This window comes from Monodelphis domestica, chromosome 2, assembly GCF_027887165.1.
Source record: "Monodelphis domestica isolate mMonDom1 chromosome 2, mMonDom1.pri, whole genome shotgun sequence".
NCBI lineage: Eukaryota > Metazoa > Chordata > Mammalia > Didelphimorphia > Didelphidae > Monodelphis > Monodelphis domestica.
The window spans coordinates 530,842,122-530,868,677 of NC_077228.1; the positions used below are offsets into that span (position 1 = coordinate 530,842,122).

The window sequence follows — 26,556 nt, forward strand, 5'->3', positions numbered from 1 at the left end:
GATAAATTCAGAATGGGTGAATGACTTGAATATAAAGAAGGAAACTATAAGTAAATTAGGTGAACACAGAATAGTATACCTGGTAGACCTTTGGGAAGGGAAAGGTTTTAAAACCAAGCAAGACTTAGAAAGAGTCACAAAATGTAAAATAAATAATTTTGACTACATCAAATTAAAAAGTTTTTGTACAAACAAAACCAATGTAACTAAAATCAGAAGGGTAGCAACAAATTGGGAAACAATCTTCATAAAAGCCTCTGACAAAGGTTTAATTACTCAAATTACAAAGAGCTAAATCAATTGTACAAAAAACCAAGCCATTCTCCAATTGATAAATGGGCAAGGAACATGAACAGGCAGTTCTCAGCCAAAGAAATCAAAACTATTAATAAGCACATGAAAAAGTGTTATACATCTCATAATCAGAGAGATGCAAATCAAAACAACTCTGAGGTATCACCTCACACCTAGCAGATTGGCTAACATAACAGCTATGGAAAGTAATGAATGCTGGAGGAGATATGGCAAAGTAGGGACTCTAATTCATTGCTGGTGGAGTTGTGAATTAATCCAACCATTCTGGAGGGCAATTTGGAACTATGCCCAAAGGGCGATAAAAGACTGTCTGCCCTTTGATCCAGCCATAGCCCTACTGGGCTTGTACCCCAAAGAGATAATAAGGAAAAAGACTTATACAAGAATATTCATAGCTGCACTCTTTGTGGTAGCCAAAAACTGGAAAACGAGGGGGTGCCCTTCAATTAGGGAATGCCTAAACAAATTGTGGTATATGTTGGTGATGGAATACTATTGTGCTAAAAGGAATAATAAAGTAGAGGAATTCCATGGAGACTGGAACAACCTCTAGGAAGTGATGCAGAGTGAGAGGAGCAGAACCAGGAAAACATTGTACACAGAGACTGATATATTGTGGTACAATCGAAGGTAATGGACTCCTCCACTAGGGATAATGCAATGTCTCTGAACAATCTGCAGGGATCTAAAAAACACTATCCACAAGCAGAGGATAAACTGTGGGAGTAAAAACACTGATGAAAAGCAACTGCTTGACTACAGGGGCTGAGAGGAAATGACTGAGGAGAGACTCTAAATGAACACTCTAGTGCAAATACCAACAACATGGAAATGGGTTCAAACAAAGAACACATGTGAAACCCAGTGGAATTGTGCGCCGGCTATGGGAAAAGTGGTGGTAGGGGGGAGGGGGGAGGAAAAGGTAATGATCATTGTTTCCAATGAATAATGTTTGTAAATAACCAAATAAAATAATGTTTAAAACGTAAAAAAATAAAATAAAGACTAGAATTGGGCAAGTAGAAGATAATGATCTCATGAGAAAGCAAGAAATAATAAAGCAAAATCAAAAGAATGAAAGGATAGAAGGAAACATGAAATATCTTGCTGAAAAGACAACTGACCTGGAAAACAGATCCAGGACAGATCATCTAAGAATTCTTGGACTACCTGAAAGCCTAGAACCAAAAAAAAAAAAAAGCCTAGGCATCATATTTTAAGAAATTATCCAAGAAAGCTGCCCTGATATTCCTGAACAAGAAGGGAAAGAAAAAATACTGCAAGTGGCCAGAAAGAAACAATTCAGATCGATATCAAGGAGCACCAGTCAGGATTATACAGGATCTGGCAGCTTCCATGCTACAGGACCACAAGGCTTGGAATATGATATTCAGGAAGGCAAGAGAACTAGGTCTACAACCAAGAATCACCTACCAATCAAAACTGATTGTATACTTTGAGGGGGGTGGGGGGAAGTATGGGCAGTTAATAAAATAGAAGAGTTCCAACCATTCTTAAAGAAAAGACCAGAATCAAACAGAAAATCTGATGTCTAAATAAAAAATTCAAGAGAATCATAAAATGGTAAACAAGAAAGAAAAAAATGTTTAAGGGCTTTAATAAGGTAAAAATGATTATATTCTAATAGGGAAAAATGTTATCTGTAACTCTTAAAAAATATTTTCATTATCATAATAGATTGAAGAAATATGCATCGGCAGAGGTTGTAGTATTAAGCTTTTTAGGATGATTAAAAAAAATGAGAGGGGAAAAAAGGATTGTACTAAGAGAAACTCGAAGGAAGAGGTAAAATAGGGTAAATTATACCACATAAAGAGGTGCATTGGGTGGGGAGGAATACTATTATAAGAACAGAAGGAAGAGAGTGATAACAGGTAATAATTAAACTTTACTCTCAGTGGAATTGGTTCTGAGAGGGAAGAACATCCAGATTCATTGAGGTATAGAATTCTATCTTACTCTATAGAGAAGTAGAAAGGAAATAAGGAAGGGAGGGTATTAAAAGGGCAGGAAAAGTTGTTAGCGGGGTGACCAAAAGATCCTAAAGAGAAATAGGAGGGGAATAAGAAGAGGTGGGTAAGAAGGAAAGTAAAATAAGGGCGGGGAAAAGGGGGATAAATTAAAAGTCTTTAGGGTAGCTTTTCCCCAATTACTACAAGCTCTATAAATTTTGATGATATTAAACAACTTCCATTTTGCACCCCATTTCTTCTTACTAAATTGTATTTGTATAATTATTAGCCAGAGGAGGAGGGTGGAGTAAAAGTGAGAGAGTGAAAAATGGAGAGTCTAATCCACTTCCCTCTTGGCCTTCCTTGCTCAGTTAATTAACTGGGAGATTCAGACCTAAGAAACAGAAAGAAAAAAGGTAAGTGTACAGTCTACTCACTTACTGCCTGCCAGGGAGCAGAGAACAACAGCTCTATTTAATTTCTGAGGCTGTATGGGCCTTAAAACAAAGAAGGCTCCATCCCCCTCCTCCAACCACAAAAAAAAAGGAAGTGAGGGACTATTAACATAATGTCAAGTATATTTTTTTAACCTAACTAGTTTTATGATATATTTTACTATATATAGTTTGATTTTATTTTACTCATTTTGGCTCAGCTCTTTACTAGCAGTCATAAGAGGGAAGCATAATTAAAAGAAAAAAGAAAATGTTCATACCTTACCCATTATTTTTTTATTTTCCCAATTATTTGTGAAGCAATTTTTAACATTTGTTTAAATTTTTGAGTCCCAAATTCTCTTTCCTCCTCCCTTCCTCTCTACTTTAGAAAATAAGCCATTTGATATAGCTTATACATGTACAGTCACACAAAGCATATTTCCATACTAGTCATGTTGTCAAAGAAAACAGATTGAAGAATACTTACCCATTCTTGAAGAACAACCTAATGCAAAGTCACAGGAATGATTTTTTTTCTTCTTGAAAAGAACGTAAGATGGAAAATATGTTGCCCCACAAATTTCTGACTTCAAGGGCCTTCCAATACAGCCTGATTCAATACTTTTGAATGAAAGAAATGGGGATAAGGGGAAATAGATAGGTGGTCCAGGAAGAAGATTTGATTAAAGACTGCAGATGGATACTATAACATCAGTCTTACTCTTCTGTTCCACAACTACATATGCTAAAAAGTATTAGAGAATTTTTTCTTAACATATTTATTTTTACAAGCATGTTATTATCCTTATCTTCCACTGCCCACCCCATGAAAGCCTTCATATAATAAATGATCAATCTGGCCAAACAAACACCTCTCTTGTGAAAGACCCTCCCTCTCTGGGCTCTAGGCATCTCCACTGACCTTTGTGGGAGCACTTCCCACCTAGAATTCTCACCTTCTTGATCTCTGCTGACTGGTTTCCCTGGCCTCCTACTCAAATCTCACCTTCTGCAGAGGAAGTCTTCCCCAATCTCTCTTAACTATGGCTTTCCCTCCTCTTTTGATGACTGTCTACATCTCCTGGATACAAATTGTTTGTACATATTTATTTGCTTATTTTCCCCATTAGGAAGTAAGCTCCTTGTGGAGGATTATCTTTTGCCTCTTTTTGCATTCACAAAGCCTGGCCCAATACCTGGCACATAGTAGGTGCTTAATAAATGTCTGACTGACATTTTCCATATCCAAAAATGCATGTCTTTCTCTACATTCTAAGCTCATCACTTCTTGGGCAGGAGGAGTTTTGGCCTCTGTCCTCTAAACTCACAATTTACCACTGTAGGGATTTGAATACTTAAGTCTCTTAGAGTGGTTTTGTTCTAAAATGTTGTCATTCATGTGTAAAACCCAGTGGAATTGTACTACTGGAGGGAGGTGGGAGAAGGGAAGGGAAAGAACAGGAATCTTGTAGCCCAGGAGAAATACTCTAAATTAATTAATTAAATAACATTTTCCAAATCAAAAAATAAAGTAAAATAAAATGTCGTTGTAGAAAGTGTTCTTGTTCTACTCACTTTCCTCTGAATTAGCTCACAGAGGTCTTCTTGTTTCCTCTGAAACTGTCCATTTTGCCATTTCTCATGGCATAAAAAGCATCTACATTCATATACCATAACTTTAGTTATCCCCCAAGGGAAGGCACCCCCATATTTTCCAGATTGGGGCCATTGCCAAAAATGTTGCTATAGATATATTTGTACATATAGGTTCTTTTCCTCTTGCTTTGATCTATTTAGAATACAGGTCAAGTAGCAAGCAGGGACAAAGGGTGTGTTCAGTTGAGTAACTTGCTGGACATCATTCCAAAATGCTTTCCAAAATAGCTGAGCCAACTCACAGCCCCTGCCCCGACCCCTTGTACCTAAGTCGTGCCTGTTTTCCTGAAGTTCCTCCTGTATTTGTCAGTTTCCTCTCATCATATTTATCAATCTCTTAGCTGTGAAGTTAAACCTGAGAACTGCTTTAATGCACATTTCTCAAACTATCAGTGATTTGGAGCATTTGATTTCTTCCTTTGAGAACTACCTATTCATATCCTCTGACTACTTATTAACTAGGGAATGGCTGTTACTCTCAGAAATTTAAGTTAGTTCCTTATCTATCTCTTGAATAGGAAATCTTTATCAGAGAAACTTGTAATAATGATTTTTCCCAATTAACTTGTTTCCCTTTTAATTTTATTACAACTGTTCATACAAAAAAAATTGTAATTGTATATTATCAAAACTGTCATTATCTCTTGTGAGGAGCCTATTACTCTTTCAGTTCTGATCTAAAGAGAAGACGCTCTTAAGGCTGAAACTGTGGTCCCATTTAAGATGTGTCCTAAGGGCAGCTGGGTAGCTCAATGGATAGAGCGCCAGGCCTGGAGTCTGGAGGTCCTGGGTTCAGATATGGTCTCAGACACTTCCTAGCTGTGTGACCCCGGGCAAGTCACTTAAGCCCAATTGCCTAGCCCTTGTCACTCTTCTGTCTTAGAATTGACACTAAGACAGAAAGTAAGGGTTAAAAAAGAAAAGTGTGGCTTCAAAGTTTGAAATAATGGGACAGGGGAGAAGATGTCACAATGGACTGAAATCAGAACATGAACACTCACTAGTGCTCTGAGGTCAAGGCCAACATGAAGGCTGCTTTGGTCCGACGGCATTAAACTGCCTTTCTTCGCGAGCTCCTTCGTCGTAGGAGAGAGCACAGAGTGCACCCAGCACATTTACATTAGGAAGCAGATGGGCTCCGTATCTTGGCCCATGAAAAGCTTATTTACAGTGTTGTACATTTCACGCTGTGATCTCATATCTGGAACCAGCTTTTTTCCCCATCTGCAAAGAACAACTGTTCTCATATGTGCATGAGGGAGCAGAGTTCTGGTGGTAAGGTCTCATGATGTCACACTTCAGCAGGAATCATTTACACATACTTGGGAACAAGACCTGCTATATTTATCAGGTTTGATTTACGGGCAAAGGAAGGACCTTTCAATTTCCAGAGCCTGAGAAGTCTGTTGTAGTGCTCCCTCTCTCCATTCCCTGCTGACAATCTCTGAACTTTCAGTGTTCCAGGTCTTCCTCTCTGAATGTATTTATTTCTTCCTCAGATGACAATTTTTGTTGCTGTTGTTGAAAATTGTATTTAATTAGATAATTTAGAATATTTTTCCGTGGTTACAAGATTCATGTTCTTTCCCTCCCTTCCCCCCACCCCCTCCCATAGCTGACATGCAATTCCACTGGACTTTACATGTATCATTGATCAAGATCTATTTCTAGATTATTAATATTTGCATTAGGATGATCATTTACAGTCTAATCCCCAATCCTTCCCCATCGACCCTTGTGATCAACCAGTTGTTTTTCTATTCCCTTGGTTCTTCCTCTGGATGTGGAGAGCATCTTTCTCATAAGTCCCTCCAAATTGTCCAGGATCACTGCATTGCTGCCAGTAGAGAAGTCCATTACATTCGATTGTACCACAGTGTATCAGCAGATGACAATTTCTTGAGCCCATCAGTGTCTTATGGATACTGCTAGAGAGAACACAGCTGAGAGATGGTCCCAGCATGGTCCAGGGTCAAAAGCACCAGAATTAGAACCAGGAGAAGCTGGGGCTGAATTTCACCCCCAGTACTTACTTCCTGTGTGACTGAGGGTAATTGGCTCCACTTCTGAGCCTCAGTTACATTGCTTTTAAAATAGAGATATTTGTGACCCACCTCCTAGGGTTTCCAATGAGATAATGCATATGAAAAACTTTCTAAATTTTACATGGCTAAAGAAATGTCAGATCTTGTTATTTCCCAAAAAGAAATTGGGAAGAAACTAAGGATCTGGCAGAAAGAGGCCTGGAATCAATACTAGTTTTCAGGTCAAAGCACTTCACTTCCACACAAAAGCAACAGATTATTAGCCCCATGGACACTCCACTGTGGAAAACTCTGGAAAGGGGATGAGAAGGGAGGCAGGCTGGCACCTGCTGAGTGAATGGACTTTGAACGTGGGCCATGACCTCAGGAGAGTTTTGGACATTCATAAGAAAGTCTAGGTGAGTGCTGTGACTTCTCTTCCAGATGAGCTTGGATGACTCTTCTGCACACACAGAAGCAGCAGGAGGCAAGTGAGCTTGGCCAGCAGAGCCATTCTGTTCCCCTACAATGAGCCATGATGGTTTACAAATAATTTGGAGCAATTCTGGATGAACTGCTCCCTCTCCAAAGGTATTTGTTGGGTTCCTGTCTTCCCTCTGTTTTGTTACCAAAGATTTCTATCCAGAAATAAGGCATTTGCTTAATAATGGTGAGCTAAACTGTATCTACAAATGTTACACAAAATAATTTTTTCAAAGTAGGGGTATTTTTGAAGTGATTTTCTCTGCAAATCTCACACTATTGATAAAGACAGTTTACCACCTACCTGAGAAACAACCTGAAAAAAGTTATGGTTGGGAGGTCATTTCATTTTATTCCCTCACTTACAGAGGAGGACCCAGAGGCCCACAATGGGGAAGTTTCTGCCCAAGATCACAAGACTAGAACTAGAGCCCACTTCAGACTCCTAGGCCAGGGTTCCTTTCATTCCATGAAGGAAGTAGGAAGTTCACAAAGGAGTGGCCATTGCCATATTTCAAAGCCCTGCAGATGACCAGCTCCTGCACTGGATCTCAGAGTGCACGTGGCTTTCTAAACACCAAGAACCACCATCATGGACAACCTGAGTTTTTTGAGATTAAGTCCAACAACAAACCCCATGAGCATCTCTGGGCAAGGTCCTGGAGTCTGCCTTATACAAAATATCTGAGCTTGGGACACAAGAGGCATCCAGTTTCCACCATGTATAAAAAGATCCCTGCAGCCCTGCAGTCCACATATTAACTTTGAAAACCACATTTATTTTGGTAACTATTTCCCAGTTATATTCAATCTGGCTAGGGAAGCCCCCTGCAATGTTAGGCCACATGCCACCTGAGGGCTCTGTTTTTGACGGCTCTGCTTTAAACAGACAAACTCCCTGACAAGCCCTGCCAACCTAAAAGAAGCCAACCCCTAAAGGGCTGCTAAGTCCAAGCACTGACCCTACCCAGAACTCCCCAAACTGAAAAAATGTCCTTGGGGTAAGGCGGTTCAGAGCTTCCCTTGACAGCTGGCTGCTGGGGCCTATTACCTCCTGGATTGGATAGTCACATACCAATAAATGATGTGCATTGTTGAGTCCACCGACATTTATTACGTTTACCGAACATTCTCATACCGTGTCTTACATACCTGAATAAGTGTTCCTCTCTTCAGGCCAGCTGAAACACTCTCCTTAGACATGTAGGACTCAAATACGCTCCTTTTCTTCCCCTGTGAGTGCTTACTCGGCATCTTTCTGTCTCCTGGCATTGACCCAGTTCCAGAGCAGCCAAGTGCATGGGACACACCTAGGAACACAAAGCAGTCATCAATTCTTTTACCAGTCTAAGGTCATTACGTTCCTAAAACTCAGATTCTAACACTTTAGACAATCTCATTTTGTTTTATTTAGATGAAAATATAAAAAATATGGCTTCCCCATTTCCCATATAACCATTATAAAAAAATATGGGCAGAGGCAACTGAACAAAACCAAGAGCAAACATGCCCATAGACTAGACTAGATTATTTTTTTGAAAATTTATTTAGTCAATTGATTACAAGAATCATATTCTTTCCCTCCCTCCCCTTCCCCCACCTCCTTCCCATATCCGTGCAATTCCACTGGGTTTTACATGTGTCCTTGATCAGAACCTATTTCTATGTTGTTGGTGTTTGCACTAGGATGTTCATTTAGAGTCTCTCCTCAATCATATCCCCTCAGCCCCTGTAGTCAAGCAGTTGCCTTTCTTCGGTGTTTTTATTCCCACAGTTTGTTCTCTGCTTGTGGATAGTGTTTTTTCTCATAGATCCCTCCAAGTTGTTCAGGCTCACTGCATTGCCACTAATGGAGAAGTCCATTACATTCGATTGTACCACAATGTATCAGTCTCTGTGTACAATGTTCTCCTGGTTCTGCTCCTCTCACTCTACATCACTTCCTGGAGGTTGTTCCAGTCTCCATGGAACTCCTCCACTTTATTATTCCTTTTTGCACAATAGTATTCCATCACCAACATATACCACAATTTGCTCAGCCATTCCCCAATTGATGGGCATCCCCTCGTTTTCCAGTTTTTTGCTACCACAAAGAGCAGCTATGAATATTCTTAAACGTGTCTTTTTCCTTATTATCTCTTTGGGGTACAAACCCAGCAGTGCTATGGCTGGATCAAAGGGCAGACAGTCTTTTAGCGCCCTTTGGGCATAGTTCCAAATTGCCCTCCAGAATGGTTGGATCAGTTCACAACTGCACCAGCAGTGAATTAATGTCCCTACTTTGCCACATCCCCTCCAGCATTCATTTACTTTCCTTTGCTTAGACTAGACTTTTAAATGAGCAGATTGGGAGCAATGTACTAAGGATGGGCTGACTCCTACACATGCAATATTTATTTCAAATAAACTATAAATATCTATTACTAAAAGGTATGGTATCATTTTCATATAAGAATATAACAACAAAGGCTCTCCTAATAGAGAAGAGGTCACTGGAAGCCTGCAGCTTCCCTCCATCCTAGGAATCCCTCCCCCCAGGCCTGCCCCAGCTGTTGCTCATCAATGCCAACACTACCGCAGCACCCCCCCAACTCCCACCACTACCACCACCAACAACAACAATAACCACTACCACCCCCACCCCAGATCAGAACAGCTGGATTCTACCTTTTGGAGTTCCCAGCTGCTTTGGGTGTGTCCTGCAGTCCAAATGGCTCATACTTTCAGCCTCCAAGAGTTGCCTCTTCTTCCCCAGATTCGAAGGCGTGCTACTCAGCTCAGAACTCTTTCGAGGCCGGCTCCCTGCAACCAAAGATGAAGCTGTCATTGGGGAACTCTGGGCTCCTCATTCTGTCGAAGGGGATATAAAGCTCTTCCTAGGTTCTTAACTAGGGGGCAGGCTGGGGGGGATACAAATGTCATTTTCTTTTGATCAGCTAGGAAATTACTCAATTTGAAGCTGACTTTTCTTTCAAGACCTTCTGACATCCCCTTCTCTCTCTCTCTGCTTCACAGCTAAAGGGCCTCGTTGGGCTTCACCCTTGGTTTGAATGGAAAATTGCTTTAAATGGAGAAGGCAATAAGAATGCAAGAGTCTAAGACATTGTAAGATACCCAATTTAATCTCTCAGGGGCTCAAACAGAAGGCCATGAGGTCCAGGAAAATGGTCTGAGCTCTTTCTCCATCCTACTCATTTCCAAACTTAAATCTAGACTCATCTGTCTATAAGCCCTAAGAAAAAAAAATCACAAAAGCTAATTCGGCCTGGAATCATTAATTGCCACCAATCTCTGCTTTGCCTTTGGAGTGAGGCTCACTGTTTTCTTCCATCCCATCAGCTTGGACCAACCAGGAGAAAAGGGAATAGCTCCTATAGCTCATGTCAATCTTGTTCCATGGATCAAGGGACTGGCATGGGAACAGGGCAGCTAACCTCCTGGCCTTCCACCTGGGTAGGGAATATGTTATCCCCACTGGCCATTGGCCCATGATCCAGGTACTTAACTACAGGGCTAGCTCACTTTCCCAGTAGATACATTAAGATCCCATTCTGAAGAGCTGGTCCTAGAAATTTCCCACACATATATCCTTCCCAAATAAAATGTAATGTGTGTGTTTTTTCAAATTCACAGTTTTTAAGCTTTAAGAAACACAGAAGAGAAGCTGAGGGCCCTAGAAAAAAAAGAAAGGGGGCTCTAGTAGGAGAAATTGAAAAGACAATCATCAAGGACATACCTAACCTGAGGCAGAAAAGAAAGGAATCTACCAGACTGAAGAATCTACCACAGAATATGGAGGGGACGAGAAATGGGGGGGGGGGGGGGGAAGCAAGTCCCAGAGGGTCAACTAGCCTGAGATCAGAAATGAATGTAAAAATTGATGAATGCACCACTGGAAACTGAACAACAGAGGCCAGACTGGAAACAGATGAAGAACTACCTGAAAGAACTTCCACAATCTGGGATGCTCCATGTTTCATCACACCTAAGAAGCAATCTGCAGGAACTGAGGGAGATTCCACAGAGATGGTTTCTGAGCAGCAGCAAAGACAGGAAGCTGATGATGGGCAGAAGAAGATACCCATGAAAGCTGGGAAAGTTATCAGAAAGATGAAAGAGGGATGGGGAAAGAGGGAGAGGCAGAGATCTAGGATAAACAGGGGAGTTTGTTGTTATTTAGTCAATTTTGGTTGTTGTTTAGTCATTTAGTTGTATACAACTCTTCGTGATCCCATTTGGGATGGTCTTAAAAAGAAGATATTCTGGAGTGGTTTGCCATTTCCTTCTCCAGTTTATTTTACAGAGGAGGAAAATAAGGCAATCGGGGTTAAGTGACATGTCTGGGGTCACAGAGCTAGTGAACGAGGCCATATTTGAACTCAGGTCCTCCTGACTCCAGGGTTGGTACTCAATCCACTTCGCCACCAGAAGCTGCCCCCAACAGGGGGACAGAGAAGAAATACAAGTTCAAGAAGTCACTCACATCATCAAGGATAAATACTTCATTTGCCCATTCCCTAACAGTAAAAGATTCAAGTCAGGACAAGCAAAGAAATGAAAGATGTTAAAGCGGCCAAAACATGACACAAAGTCCAATAACATCAAATAGAGACAGAGACACGTCCTAGAAATTTTATGGCAGAGAAAGATGAATTCCAAGAACAAGGAACATAGAAGAAAGGTCCTCTTCCAAAAAGCAAAACTACAGCCATGACTGAGGACTCTTCCTAGAGGCTTTTCTCATGAAGAAAGTAATATTGAACCAAAAAAGATATAGCATCCTCCATCCCCCAATACTAAGCTGTAAGGAGAGAAAGTGAATGCAGGACTTAGAAACAATCCCATCCTCACTGGTGATGTGAAGCTAGTCATGGAGTGTCAGGCATGAAGACTGGCAAAGGACCCACACTCAAAACCAATCCAGCTTCTGTGGGGCCTCCGAGAATGGACCTTTCACAGCGCCCATCTCAGAGTCACCTCAAAGGCATATGGCTTCAGTAGATTTGCTTGGAACAAAACTGATTTAAAGAAAAAAATACTCTTCTGACTTATTAGCACATAATTGATCCCTTTGAAATTATCAATTCATCCATCCTAGTCTTTCCTACCACCTTCCTCAAAGTTAGGGGAGCCTAAAAAATCTAACAGCAGCTAGTCCTTCCACCAGGCCCACATGGAGCCTCTAAGCTTGTTCCCTTGGATGACCCAACTATTTCAAGATGGTCAACCAGATCAGTAGTCTCTTCCTGTTGGGAGTTACTCCCAACAATAAAGATCCAACCCATCTAAGGCTACCCAGCCTATGTGAGTCATGCCAGAGCATCCCCCCCTAAGTTCAACATGAGGAGTGGGAAAAGTTGTAAATCAAAAAGAAAATGGTAAGAGTATTTTACAGAGGTGGGCTGATGCTAACAGCAAGTATTATTAAGAATGGATATCTAACAGGATGGCATGAATTTCAAAGGTGAGGAAGTTCAATCCAGAAATGACAGTGCAAACAAGGCAAGGAATATTTGACCCTTTCTCCTGGATCTGTGAGTCAGGAGTCATGAACAAAGAAAAAGCAGCATCCTGGAACATAAAAAGGTTATAGCGTTACCACAGCAGAAAGCAGGTTCCAGTCAGGATAAGGGGCCTGGAGGATAAGAGAAGCAGACTGAGGATGAACAGCAGTTTGCTGACAGTACAATGGATTTTCCAAAAGGAATAATATTAAAACAGGAGGAGAATGGAGCCAAAGTTTAAACTCAATATTAACTGAGCATACTTCAAGACTAATGAAAAATGTATCTGAATAGACATCAGAGTTTACATTTCTTTAAATTTTCCCCTTAAATCGCAATCCCACTGAAATGGAGTCTTCTTTATAACTTTACTTGGAAGGGGCTCTGGGGAGATGGCAAAGTGAAAGGTCACAGAGGAGCCGACTCCTCAATAATCCCTCAAAAAACAGCAAATGAAATGCCAAAAGAAGCAGAATGACGAGGAATACTCAAAAGGAAATGTTTTCAAACACTCCAAGATACACGAGCCAAACACAGCTCCAACACAATGAAAAAATGTTATAGGTTTAAAAGAAACAGTGACAAAAACTCCAGAAGAAAAATACCCTGAAACACCACCACATGAAGCATCAGAAACAATGTTAGAGGTTTAGAATGAAGGAAAATGTATGATAAATTCATTGGAAAAGGCTCCCCGTCACATAGAAGACAACAAGAAGGAGGACTAGACACTGTCTCTGAGTGTCATGACCTCTCTAGCATCTCCAGAATAGGAATTAAGACACAAGATAGAGTATCTCAGCTGTCTCCATAATATAACTATCTCCACTAGGAACCAAACAAGGTAAAGACCTGATGAACTAACAGCAGAGGAGAATCCTTAAATTATTCAGTACCCACTTTGGCACTACCCACCACACTCTGACAGTGGGCTGCACAAGCCAACCTAGGAGCTGGCAAAAGAACTCAGCTCTACAACCTCTCTTTCCAATACTAGGGAAACAAAAATGACCATAGCTAGCTCAGGCTAGACAAGCAGCAGCATTCTGTGCAAAAACAGACTCACTCAGTCAGAGAAATGGGAGGCAATGGGAACTAGAATAAGATGAGTGTGTGAGGCTGGGTGGCACTCAAGAAGGAAAAGAGCCCAACTTCTGGCTGGGGTCAGTTCTGTTCTCCCATAAGTCAACAGGGACAGAGATTGAGACTAATGAACTATGGATTGCTCCTTATGGGAGACTGAAATGGCTTTGAGATAGAGCAAAAAAAAAAAATTACCATCAAAGGGTGGGAGTCAGAAAGTGAGCAACAGAGGAAAACACAGCTTGGTCTCCATTAGAGTGAATAGTGAATGCCCTGAAAAGGTCATATGAATTCAGAATCAAACTATTCTAAGTTATAATTATATAAAATATGGTCATTGGCTCCAGACCAATGGAAATCTATAGTGAGGGCTCAAATCATACAACCACTTCCAAGGATTCATTATTCATATAAATGGAGCTAGCTGTAAGGGGGGAAAAGACCAAAATTACCAAAGATCTTTGGAAGAAAAAAACTCAATTAAAGATCTTGAGCATATGTAGTTAGACCAACAGTGAAGATATTTATAACAGAAAAGAATGTGGCCTAATCAGATAAAAGAGTTCAGACACCTAGGAATAAATATTGCAAGTCAAAGGGAAATTAACCAAAAGGGGCGGGGAATCCCAGCCAGGTGTTCCTGAATGATTTCAAAGAGAATTGAGATTTGCAAAAGCAGAAATTATGACAAGTACAACAGAAACAACTGACAGAAAAGGAACACTTGGATCCTTCCCTAGGGACTTACCCTACAAATCTGAAACTAACCAGAATATCCCATTTTAAAAGAGACATTCAAAACTTGCTTGAGAGAAAACTGGAACAAAAGAAATTATTTGCTCCCCAACTATCTCAGACAACAGAAAAACAAGAAGAGTAAACAGAGCAATAAAGAGTAATAAAATAAGGAAAAACTATTAAGAGCTTTCCTTCTAAAGTAGAGGTCAACCAGAAGTAATGTCAGGGCATTGAGCCTGAAACACCATGGGACTAAACCTCACAATATACCATCTACATATGAATCAGTATTTTCATGAAACTGAATTAAAGAATGGGAAGGCACATGAAATGGAGGAAGCGAGAAGACACGGGGAAATATGTGAAATACCCTTATAAAACCAAAGGCTAACAAAGAATGAAAAATAGCTTGTGGTCTCTCAGAAAGAAGAGAGCCCACAGGAGAATGAATAAAGGCAAATGAAGGAAAAGATAAAGGGAGTCAGGTCAAAAAGAGAAAACTTGTTTCAATAAAGGCAGTAGATGCCACTGATGACTGTTCCCGTGGGAGAACAAAGATGTTCTATAAAGGAAGACTGGGATCTTACAATGAATAAACTTTGGGAAGTTTGGTGCTTAGAGAAACAATTCATCCTGCAGAAGGGGAATCAGAACTCCTCCAGAAAACTGGGGGAACATGGATCCAGGGAGGAGATTTCATGGCAAATAGGAGAAAATGACCATGGAGAGGGCAAAAATAGAAAATGAACTGAACAATTAGAAACACAGGAAAATCTACTCTGAGGCAATATTCTACCACTTGCAAAAACTGATATTTCTAATGGAAAAAAAAAAGAGGAGCCAAGGGCCAATAGCTATAAGACATTAACATAGAAGCTATTTAGAAAGAACCCAAAATAAGTATCTTGGAAGTTTTAGTGCCTTGATGATTGCAGAGACTAAAGGAGGACTAAATAAGTATTGGATAAGGTCACAAATCAATGAATGAACATCTACAAAAGGCAGAAAGGTAAAATCATTAATGAAGAAAATGAGGAAAAGAAATCCTTTATAGAAAAAGTCACAGAAAATGACATTTTTAAAACCAATGAATGAAATCAGCTGATGGAGAGAGGAAAAGGGGGGATTTTACTTAATTACCTAAATGAATGGGGGAAGAATTAAATACCATATAAAAGCAAGAAAGAAAAAGGAATGAATGAGTAGAACTCTAAAACTAGGGGCAGAGGGAGCAAATTGGGGGGGGGGGGTTGAGGTTAAATGAAGAGAGCTGGTGGGATGGATTACCTTAAAATAGAATCAAGCTAAAATAACTGAAAAAAATATATATAGTTCTATACTTACAGAGAAAGGGAGGGAAATGTCTTATTTTAGAAAAAAGATAGTAGAGATCAAAGAAAATATAAATCTATTAACTCTAAAAGTGAATGGATTTAATAATCCAATAAAATGAATGACATTAGATAAGAAAACAAAACTCCACAATCTGTTACTTTAAAAAAAAACAGTTAAAAAACAAAAACAAAAAGATAGTTTGGTAGTTTAGTGGATTGAGAGCCAGGCCTAGAAACAGGAGGTCCTGGGTTCAAATCTAGATTCAGACACTTCCTGTGACCTTGGGCAAGTCATTTAACCACCATTGCCTAACTCTTACCACTCTTTTGCTTTGGTATCGATACACAGTATTGATGGAGCTAAGATGGAAGGTAAAGGTTTTTTGTTTTTTTGTTTTTAAAGACAAGCACACAATAAAAATAAGGAGCTGGAAAAAAATTTTTACCATGCAGCAGATAAATACAAAAAAGGAGGAGTTGCAATCGAGTTATCAAGCCATGCCCCCCAAAAAAAAGAGTTTAATATAAACAAAGAAAGACAAGGAAATGTAATGCTGAAAAGGAACTTTGGATAAAAAACTAATATCTATATTAAATATATACCCCAAATGCCTTAGCATCTAAATTGAAAAAAGAAATATTAGCTGAACTATAAGAAAACATAGTAACACAATAGTGGCAGGAGATTTCAATGTCCCATTCACAGTTCTGGACAAACCTAAAAGAAAAATAAGCAAAAGGGAAACTATAGAACTGAAAAAATTATTGGGAGAAATTAGAGCTAAAACATTTTTGGCATCTTCTAAATGAAGATGCTAAAGAATATGCATATTTCCAATATGTCATGAAACTTTTACAAAAGGCATTTATTAGAACCCAGAAATTACAAATAAACGTAAAAAAGACAAGAGATTGTAAATACATCTTTTACACAATAAAAAGTCATCTGTTCAGGGACTACAAACAAACAATAAAGATCCAAATAAAAACCTAACAATGAAATCCTAAATAATGAAGTCAAAGAATAAATCATAGAAATAATGATAAGAAAAAATGCTAAGCAAAAAGAATGAATATGCTCTTTTAAAAAGCAGAAAGTCAACAAATAAAATTAAAATAAGCACAAGCTGGAAACAAAAGTAAAAACTTTATAAATGATAAATAAAACTAAAAGCTAGTTCTTTGAAAAGACTAATCTCAGAAAAAGAAACAAAACTAGCTATAAAGAAACTATCAAAGAAAAATACTCCTGGTCCTGATGTATACACAGAAGAATTCTATCAAAATTTTTTAAAATAACTAGTGCCCATACTATATAAATTGTAAAAGGTTTTACACAAATAAAACCAGCTAAAATGTGAACGGAAGCAGTTAGCTAGAATAAAAATCTTTGCAACAAGTTTCTCTGACAAAGATTTAATTTCCAAAATATAAAGGGAACTAATTTAAATGTATGAGAATAAGAGCCATTCCCCAACTGATAAATGGTCCAGATATAAATAGGCAGTTCTCAAATCAAGAAATCCAAGTTACCTAGTCATATGAAAAAATGCTTCCAAATGACTACTTGAAAAAAATGTAAATTAAAGTAACTCTGAGGTACACATCCACCAGATTAGCAATAAAGAAAAATGACAACTAGCAGAGGAGCTGAGGGAAAATAAGCACATTATGCCTTGTTAGTAAAGTTGTTAATTTCGCTAAGCATTCTGGAAAAAAAAATTGAAACTATGTCCAAAGAAGCCACTAAGTATTATAAATATCTTTTGACCCAGTGATAACTCCTCTAAGTTTATACTCTAAAGAGAAAAAAAGGAGCAGCGTGGTAGCACAAGCAGATAAAGTACCAGGCCTGAAATCAGGAGGTCCTGGATCCAAATCTAGCCTCAGATACTCCCTAGCTGTATAACCCCCATTTGCCTAATCATTGTCCTTCTGTCTTACAGCTGTTAATAGGATAGAAAATTAAACGTTTAAGAGAAAAGAAAGAAAAAAAGAACACATCACATATACACAAAAATTATCCATAGTAACTCTTTTTGTAGTAGCAAAGAACTGTAAATTCAATTGGAAAAATGCCTGAAATCATAGCATATGAATTTAATGCTACACTAGATTAGCATAAGAAATCATAAGGGATGGCACTTTCAGAGAAACCTGGGAAGACTAATGAACTACAGGAGAATAATTTACACAATAAAACAACATTGTAAAGACAAACACTATTTAAAACATAAGTACTCTGGTCAACATTCTGATCAACCACAATTCCAAAGGACTCACAATGATATAAAACGCTACCCACCTCCTGAAAGATGTGACAAGCCAGCAAGTAGACTGAGAAATATTATCAAGATTAATATATAAATGTAATGCCACAACATTCAAAATGTTGACTAAGATAAAGTGTGTAAAAATGTAATAGAGGAACAAAGAGGAACAAAGAATGTCAAGGATATTTATGTAAAATAAAAAATCATCTACTTCCTGTCCACTTCAAATTTCAAAGGCCTTGAAGGATGGAGTAGTTAACTCAACTTTTAAAGATGTTGAAGAAGATTCCTGTTATGACCAGTGTCTGGCCAGAACAAAGAAAGGGAGGTGGGGAAGGGAGAGTGTCAGTGAGGAGAAGACCCTATTGGGTCTTTGGACTCAATACTTTGCCATTCCTCAAGCATCCAAAGCAGGGAATGTCCCTTTTGAAAAAGAATAAAATGCTGTCTTATACTTCTGCCTCTCAACTCCATGTTTGTGAACTTATTGAGGCAGTGGGATCCACTGTTTGTGACCCTGTCCAACTCACTAGTCAAACATACAGCACAATAAATTCTAAAAAGATAAATATTTTTAGACATTTTTTAAAATAAAAAGAATCTGAAGGAAATGGCATGACACCTGTACTGTGGTTAGGAGAAATGCTTGTATAATTAACAAAGAGAACAAAGTACTAGAAACAAAATAGATATTTTGATTATCTCATAATAAAAGGGTTCTGCAGAATAAAAAGTGATGGCAAGGCCAGGATCAAAGGGCTCCCTCTGCTTCCCTCCAATTTCCCTCCCATTCTTCAAGCTTCCTCACTCCTCTCTAGAGGAAGCTGGAGGCCCTTCTCCTCACCTAGCCTTCTCACCCAGGAAACCTCGAGTCCATCCTCTCCAGCAGACTCTCCTGTCATCCAAGCTCTCTTTAATCTTCCAGCTCTCCCTGTCTACTACTCCTTCCACACTTGCCCCAAATCTTAAAAATCTCTCCCATGAGGATAGAGATTCTAAATGATCACCCCAGTGCAAATGTATGGTACGGAAATGGGTCTGCACATGTAACACCCCAGAGGAATCATGCATTGGCTACAGGAGGAAGGTTGGGGGAGGGCAGGGAAAGAACATCAATGTAACCATGGAAAAATATTCTAAATTAATTAATTAAATAAAATTAAAAAAAAAAAAGAATCTGTCCCATGAGCCATCTCTGCCACTGGTCATCCAAAATCTTTCATCCTTTTTTCATATGTGCACTGAGATATTCATTCCCTTTCCTTTTGATCTGTTCTAAGCCCTCTGCAATCTGACTCTGAAGTGCTCTCCAAAGTCAAGGGTGAGCCCTTCAATACTCTCGATTGGTTCCAAGGCAGAAGAGTGGTAAGGGCTAGGCAAGGGGGGTTAAGTGACTTGCCCAGGGTCACACAGATAGGAAGTGTCTAAGGTCAGTTTTGAAACCAGGACCTCCCATCTCTGGGTCTGACTCTCAATCCACTGAGGTACCCAGCTGCCCCCTAATTTTTTTTTTAAATAAAAAGAAATGTAATGGTCTTTTTTCTGTCTTTATCCCTCTTGCCCTCTCTATAGCCTTTGACCTGGTAGATCACTTTCTTCTCTTGTATGTCCTCCTCCTATCTGATTTTCCTCAGTCTCCCTTTGTGGTTCCTTCAGCCAGGTCACACTCTCTAAGGATCCATCCTGCACTCTCTTCTCTTCTCCATCCACACTATCTCCCTTGGTGATCTCATTGACTCCCATTATCATCTCCTTGCAAATGATTCCTAGAATATATCCAACCCTAAACTCTCTCCTGAGCTCCAGTCTCATACTCGTAGGTACCTTTGGGACATCTTGAGCTAGATATCCTTTGGGTATCTCAAACTCAACATGTCCATAATAGAACTCATCATCTTTCTCCAGAAACCTTTCCATCCCCCAAACCTCCCCATTATGACAAGGGCACTGCCATTCTCCCTTGCTCAGGCTCTCAACCTTGTTGTCATTCCTGACTGCTCTCTCACAATTATTGCACTTATCCAATGTGTTGTCGAGTCTCGCTTTGTTTTCACATCTCCCATGTATATTGCCTCCTCTACATTCACACAACCAACAGCCCTGCTCCAGGCACTGATCATGCACACCTGGACTGTGCAATAGCTTCGGATCTCCTCACATTCTAGTCCATCCTCCACTCAGCTTTAGGAAGAGATTTTCCTAAAGTGCAGGTCTGATGACATGACCCACTCAAATGCAACCAACTCTAGTAGCTTGCTCTCGCCTCCAGAATTAAATTCTAGCTGCTCTGTTTGGCATATCAAGCTCTCTGCAACCTCACCCCTTCCTTTCTATCTAGGCTTCCTCCACCCACTTCATTCCTCTTGGCATGCTTTATGAACCAGGCACACAGGCCTTCCTGATGTCATCTCTGCCCATAACTCTGTGCCTTTTCAAAGACTACTCCCCAAGCCTAGAATGCTTTCCCTCCTAAACTTACCCATTGACTTCCTGAGGTTTCCTTCCAGATCTAGTTCACATCCCATTTTCTATAGCTCTCATCCTCCTCCCATTCCCATGGCCAGTGTCTTCCATTGATTCTCTATATATGTTACATGTGCCTAGTATTCTGCATGCTGCCTCACCAGGAGACTGTGAGCCCCTAGAGGTCAGGGACTATGTTTTTGCTTTTCTCTGTATCCCAAGTGCATGGCATATAGTAAGGTTCTAGCAAAAATATGGTGACTTGACAGAATAATAAGGAGAAAAGCAGTCTGGGAAAAAATTTTACCACAAATATTTCAGGTAAAATCTGACATCCCAAATCTTTAAGAAATAATATAAATTTACAAATAGAAAATATTCCTCATTTCATAGGAAGTTTTCCAAAGAAGAAAAACAAAGTGTTAACTTCTTTTAAAACTGTTTAAATTTTAGGGACAGTTGGGTGGCTCAATGAATTGAGAATCAGACTCAGAGATGGGAGGTCCTAGGTTCAAATCTGGCCTCAGACACTTCCCAGCTGTGTGACCCTGGGCAAGTCACTTAACCCCCATTGCCCAGCCCTTACCACTCTTCTGCCTTGGAGCCAATACATAAGTACTGATTCCAAGAGAGAAGGTAAGGGTTTTTTTAAAAACTATCAAGACTATCAAGACACAAAAACAAAGAAGCAAAATTTAAATAGAAAAAAGTGTAGGAAGCAGCATGGCTAAAAGATTCAAGAATATGAACTTCAGAACTGTTGGAGTTAAAAATCAAAATCAAGGACTATAAAGAACATGTCTACTCTTCAGAATTTCAGGAAATAAACCTCCCAGAAGCACCCAAAACAAGCATACTTACCACCCCCAAATAAAAAGGTTTCACAGTGGCAGTGCCAAGAAGAGAGCAGAGAAAGGAACACTCAGGTTGAAGTCTCACTTCTAACTGGGAGACTTTGAACCAGTCACCTAAACCCTCAGGATCCCTGGTAAAATCTATCTTTAAGTTTGACTGGTACAATTCATCACCCACTGCTTCAAGACCTTTCCTTACCAGGATCTCCCTACACCAATGAAATCACAAGCTGGAAAAAACATTTACAGAAAGGAGAAACTCAAAATTCAATCCACCTAGACATACTGCTACCAAATTAAACAACAAAAATATGAAGGGAAAATTCCTCAAGTTGTCAAAAAGAAGGAAGACATTATTACTGGAGTCACTTTAAGGACTACTAGATTTTGAGTCAAAGGGCCTAGGTCTGAACCTTGGTTTTTCCACACCCTACCTGTGGACAGTTCTTGTTAACTCTCTGAGCCTCAGTTTCTTCATTTGTAAAATAATGCTACTGGTCTAGATAGTCTCTGAGGTCCCTTCAAGTTCTAAATCTATGATTCTTTCAACCCACTGAAAACATTTATTTGGATCTTTTAAGATACTGTCCAAGAACCAGAAACAACAAAAGAGGCTAGACTATATCATGTGCAAAAACTTAAAAACAGGGCTATAATCTTAAGAGGCAAATGTGAAAACAGAGGATAGGTATTTTTAAATGAAGACAAGATTAAAGATTTTTTTTTTAAATAGAAACCCTTACCTTCTATCTTAGAACCAATACTGGTTCCAAGGCAGAAGAGTGGTAAGGACTGGGCAATGGGGGTCAAGTGACTTGCCCAGGGTCACACAGCTGGGAAGTATCTGAGGTCATATTTGAAACCAGAACCTCCCATCTCTCGACCTGGCTCTCAATCCACTGAGCTACTCAACTGCCTCTTAAAGAATTTTTTAAACTCCAGATTCAAAATGGGTTTTAGAATAAACTTTGGATAAAAAGCCAGAATAACAAAAAAAGAAAGGAAAGAAAGAAATATCACAGAAAGAGAAAACTATCCCAGGTAATATGGCAAAACATTTTAAAGAATCTAGTATTTAAACTAGATTGTTTTAACCATAATTAACTAGTTACCTAAAAAACACCCCTATAAGAGATTGATTTTTAAAAACTCAAACTCCAAGATGATGGTTAATCACCGAGTGAGACTTTTGAGCTTAAAGGGGAAAATGAAAAAGTTAAAAGAAACAGAAACATATAACTAAAAGGAGGCAGATAAACAAAGAAAAGTCAGGGAAATAAGTATGGAAAATCAAGGTAGAGAAGTTATTCCAAGCAAAGCTCCATTCTCTGGCAAGCCAAAATGCTTGTTTTGCCAATAAGTTGAGTATTTTAATATTATTTTGTTCAGTATCTTGTTAGTTAAATTCAGTTAAAAGACTAGAAACAGTGTAATGAAATGTTTATATTAATTTCTGACAAAACCAAAAGATTTTAAAAACCAGATTTAACAATTATAATGTATGTAAAAACGAAAAAAGATTATCAACTCCAACCAAATGTTTTATACAGAGAACATACCCAGGGTAAAAAAAAAATGTACATAGATTTGAAACAAGAATGCAATAATATTTATCATATTACTACTGGCTTGAAAAACCTGGAGCTAGAGGGGATGTTCTCTGACAATGTGCAATTCCAACTGGGAAATATTAATAAGATCAACAAAAAACCATGTCGTTCACAGGTGCTATTAAAAAAAAGAACATTGATATTAGCTATACAAATTAAATTTATTTGCAGACCACTCCTTTGATTTCATCAGTGTAGCTTCCAGTGGGGAAGCTCTACCTCTACCAAGGTGGCTAGGCAATTGTTCTCTAAATAACAATCTCAGAAAGCTGCCTGTGTGACACCAAGAAATTAGATGACTTTCCCAGGTGACAAAGCTAATATCTGTCAGTAGCAGAGCCAGAATCCAAGGTTCCTGACCCTTAAGATCAATTCTCTATCCACTACAGTATAATGTTTCTCATGTTAGGTAATGATTCAAGTTAAACTGATGAAGAAAGGCTGTACCTTATACCCTAAATATATGTGTGAATGAATAATGCATGTATTTGTGTTTGTGAACATCATCTCAGGGTTTACAAAGTACTCTACTAGTACTGCATTATCTCACTTTTGCCTTACAACAATCCTGTGAAATGGGCATTCCAAGTACCTAATACATTACCCCCACTTTACTCTGAGCAGCTGCACCTCAGAGACAGGGCAGTGTTTTGCCCAAGGCCATATGCCTAAAAGCACCAGAGGAAATTCTAGAATCCAAATCTTCTTGATTCCAGGTCTAACACTCTTCCCTTATGCTAGGCAATATCACATTATAAAACCAATGGATAAGGATGGGTAGCGTCTATGCCCAGGACTTTGATGCCCCAGAGGGGGCGCTGACACCTCTTTCATAAGGTATAACATCCCCTTAATAGAGTTAACCCCTTCCTAACACCTCACCTTATCATCATCTGACATAATACTGCCCCATTAATGACAATGATAACAATGATAGAGAATGACTCATTTTGCTGTCAGCTCTTAGGCCCTCAGAATAGTCCTTCAAAATTAAGAGTGGAAGGAGGCGGAGTCAAGATGGCAGGGTACAGGCAGCGAAAGTTCAGATCTCTGAAAACCCTTCCTTACTGATTAATAATCAAATGTACCTAGGAGACTGAAAACCAAACCTAACAACAGGACAGAGCCAAGGAACCCTCCTGCTAGACTCAACTTAAAAGATACGACCCCAAATAGCCTGAATTTGAGAACACTCGGGTTTATGGGGAAGGAAGAAGGAAAGTCCCAGGACCCCTCCCTACCTAGAGCGCTGAGCCTCTAGCAGTGGCTAGAATCTCTCAGTGGGCAAGGATGTGCAGGCAAAGCTGTTCCAGGCACAGGGCTCTGAACACAGGCGGTGGCAAAACAGTTGGAGAAGAAGTGCAGAGCAGCCTAAACGCTCCATGTCGTTCCCCTTTCCCGAGGTTTTGGCCTCAGGACACCTCCAGCTTTGCAAGTTCAACTCTGATAGTTTTAATCTTATCAAGCCTTCAGAGGGCAGGGAAGTTCAAGCTCCAACACCCCTCCCCCAGAGACTGCTCTGAGAGCCTTGCTAAGCTCCAAGAGTGAAGGTTGACAAAAAAGCCCAAACCCACAGATCCAACACATAATGAGAGGAGCAATAGTGCAGGCAACTACAGGTGGAAAATAAGGGGGAAATATGAGCAAACAACAGAAAAAGAAAAAAAACTACAATCAACAGCTTCTATCCAGTCAATGAACAAAGAGCAAATTTAACAGAGGAGAATCAAGGAACACCAAGCAAAAACACAGAAACTCCAGCGAATTGGACACAGGCTTTGGAAGAACTCAAAATACAATTCAAAACACAATTAAGAGAGGCTGAAGACAACTGGGAAAAGAACTTAAGAAGCAAAATAAGTCATCTGGAAACAGAAAATAGTGTCCTGAAAGCCAAAATTAATCAGCTTTAAAATGAAGCAAAGGAGATAAAAGATCAGAAGGAGAAGAGCCAAAGAGCCAGGGATGAAATTCAGTTGTTAAAAACCAGAATACAACAATTAGAAGCAAGCAATGTCACAAGGCAGCAGGAAACTATAAAACAAAATCAAAAGAATGAAAAAATTGAGGAAAATATGAAACATCTTATTCACAAAACATAAGATTTAGAAAATTGTTTGTGACCATGAAAAATATGGTTTTCAAGACTGTGAATTGCCAAACTGTGAAGGTTTCAGCCAAACTGTAAAGATAATTTTCAGTGTCTTGATTTTAATAAAAAATAAGTGGTCGCCATGGAAAAATTCCCAAATATGAAAATACCCAAGTGAGCTGGGTTTTATGGAGATTTTAATTAATACAAATGAAGGAATTAAGGGAAGGGAGAGAGACAGAGTAAGAGGAAATAGTAGGAAAGGACCTAGGCCATTGGCCTAGGCCTGAGCTTTAAGAGAGACTAGTCAGTCCTTAATCACTCACCACAAGATCGTTCCAAGCAAGTTCTAGCTCTAGAGAGACCCTTCAATTCAGCTTCCAAACTCAACTCCCTAAGTTCAGAGAGCCAGCTCCTCCACACTAACTCCAAAAACTCCAACTACCCGACCTCCCTGAACTGGTTCAGACAGCTCCTTTTAAAGAGAAATTTCTCTTATGTCACCTCCCTAAATTTTCACATCTACCAATCACAGTAGACTTTTCCCACAGGACTGTCCATTCTTAATTCACATCTTCTTTTGTTATCACCTTCCCAGAGTAGACTAAAACTTCACACCTCTTGCTAAGCTTGCCCTTTGTAAGTTGCTTGACCTTTTAGTGATTAATTTAACCTTTATAGGTACTTAGTACCCTTTTGTATTAGATCTAAAAATAGACCTAGCTTAAGGTTCTAGCTTCACTATAAATATGAGTTGGGGAGTTTTCACTGTTCAGTAAGGAATTTTACAACTTTATCTTCCCCTAAATTATGCCTAAGTATGGGTGGAGTAATGTTAAAATTCCCAATACATTCCTGATCAAGTCCCTTCATTTGTTACAATAAGGGAATAAAGCCTTAACCAAATGTTCTAAGGTAGAGTCTGAGCAGTTTTAAGATTCAGAAGTTCCAGGAGAGACAACTTAAGAATCATTGGTCTACCGGAAGATCATGACAAAAGAAAAAGCCTGGACATCATCCTAAAGGAAATTATCCAAGAAAATTGCCCTGACATTCTAGAACAAGAGGGAAAAGTGGAGATTGAAAGAATCCACAGATCACTTCCTGTACTTAATCCCCAACTGACAACACCCAGGAATGTTATAGCCAAATTCAAGAACTATCAGAACAAGAAAAAAATATTACAAGCTGCTAAGAAGAAGTCATTCAGATACCATGGAACTACAGTGAGGATAACACAGGATCTGGCTGCATCTACACTGAAGGACCAAAAGGCATGGAATATGATATTCCCGAAAGCAAGAAAACTAGGTCTACAACCAAGAATCAACTACCCAGCAAAACTAACTATATTCTTACAGGGGAAAGTATGGTCATTTAATAAAATAGACGAATTCCAAGCATTTGTAAAGAAAAGACCAGACCTGAAGAGAAAATTTGATGCCCAAACACAGAACCCAAGAGAATCATCAAAAGGTAATTAATAAAGGATGAAAAAAGAAAAATAAAACAAAACACAACTTTTTTTAAGGGACCCAGTAAGTTAAGAAAAGAGGATATTGGTAACTCTTAAAAAATTTTATTATCACCTGGGTAGCTAGAAGAATTATACTTAGAGAGAACAGCAACAAACTGTATAGGATGAAATGCCAAGACATAAACATGTATATAGATATATGTGTGCATAAATGTATATGTATATGCATACATATATATA

At 39.2% G+C, this 26,556-nt stretch overlaps 1 protein-coding gene across 5 annotated transcripts in view; it reads right to left on the reverse strand.

The window, feature by feature from the left end:
• Positions 1-26,556, reverse strand: part of DIS3L2 (DIS3 like 3'-5' exoribonuclease 2) — a 384,538-nt gene that overhangs the window by 315,470 nt on the left and 42,512 nt on the right. For all 5 annotated transcript variants that reach the window (XM_056819939.1, XM_056819938.1, XM_056819942.1 and 2 more), the window contains 2 exons: positions 9,556-9,690; positions 8,041-8,198 (listed from right to left, as the gene is read on the reverse strand). In XM_056819939.1, the coding sequence (XP_056675917.1) occupies positions 8,041-8,198; positions 9,556-9,690 (293 nt within the window). The remainder of the gene's footprint in view (positions 1-8,040; positions 8,199-9,555; positions 9,691-26,556) is intronic.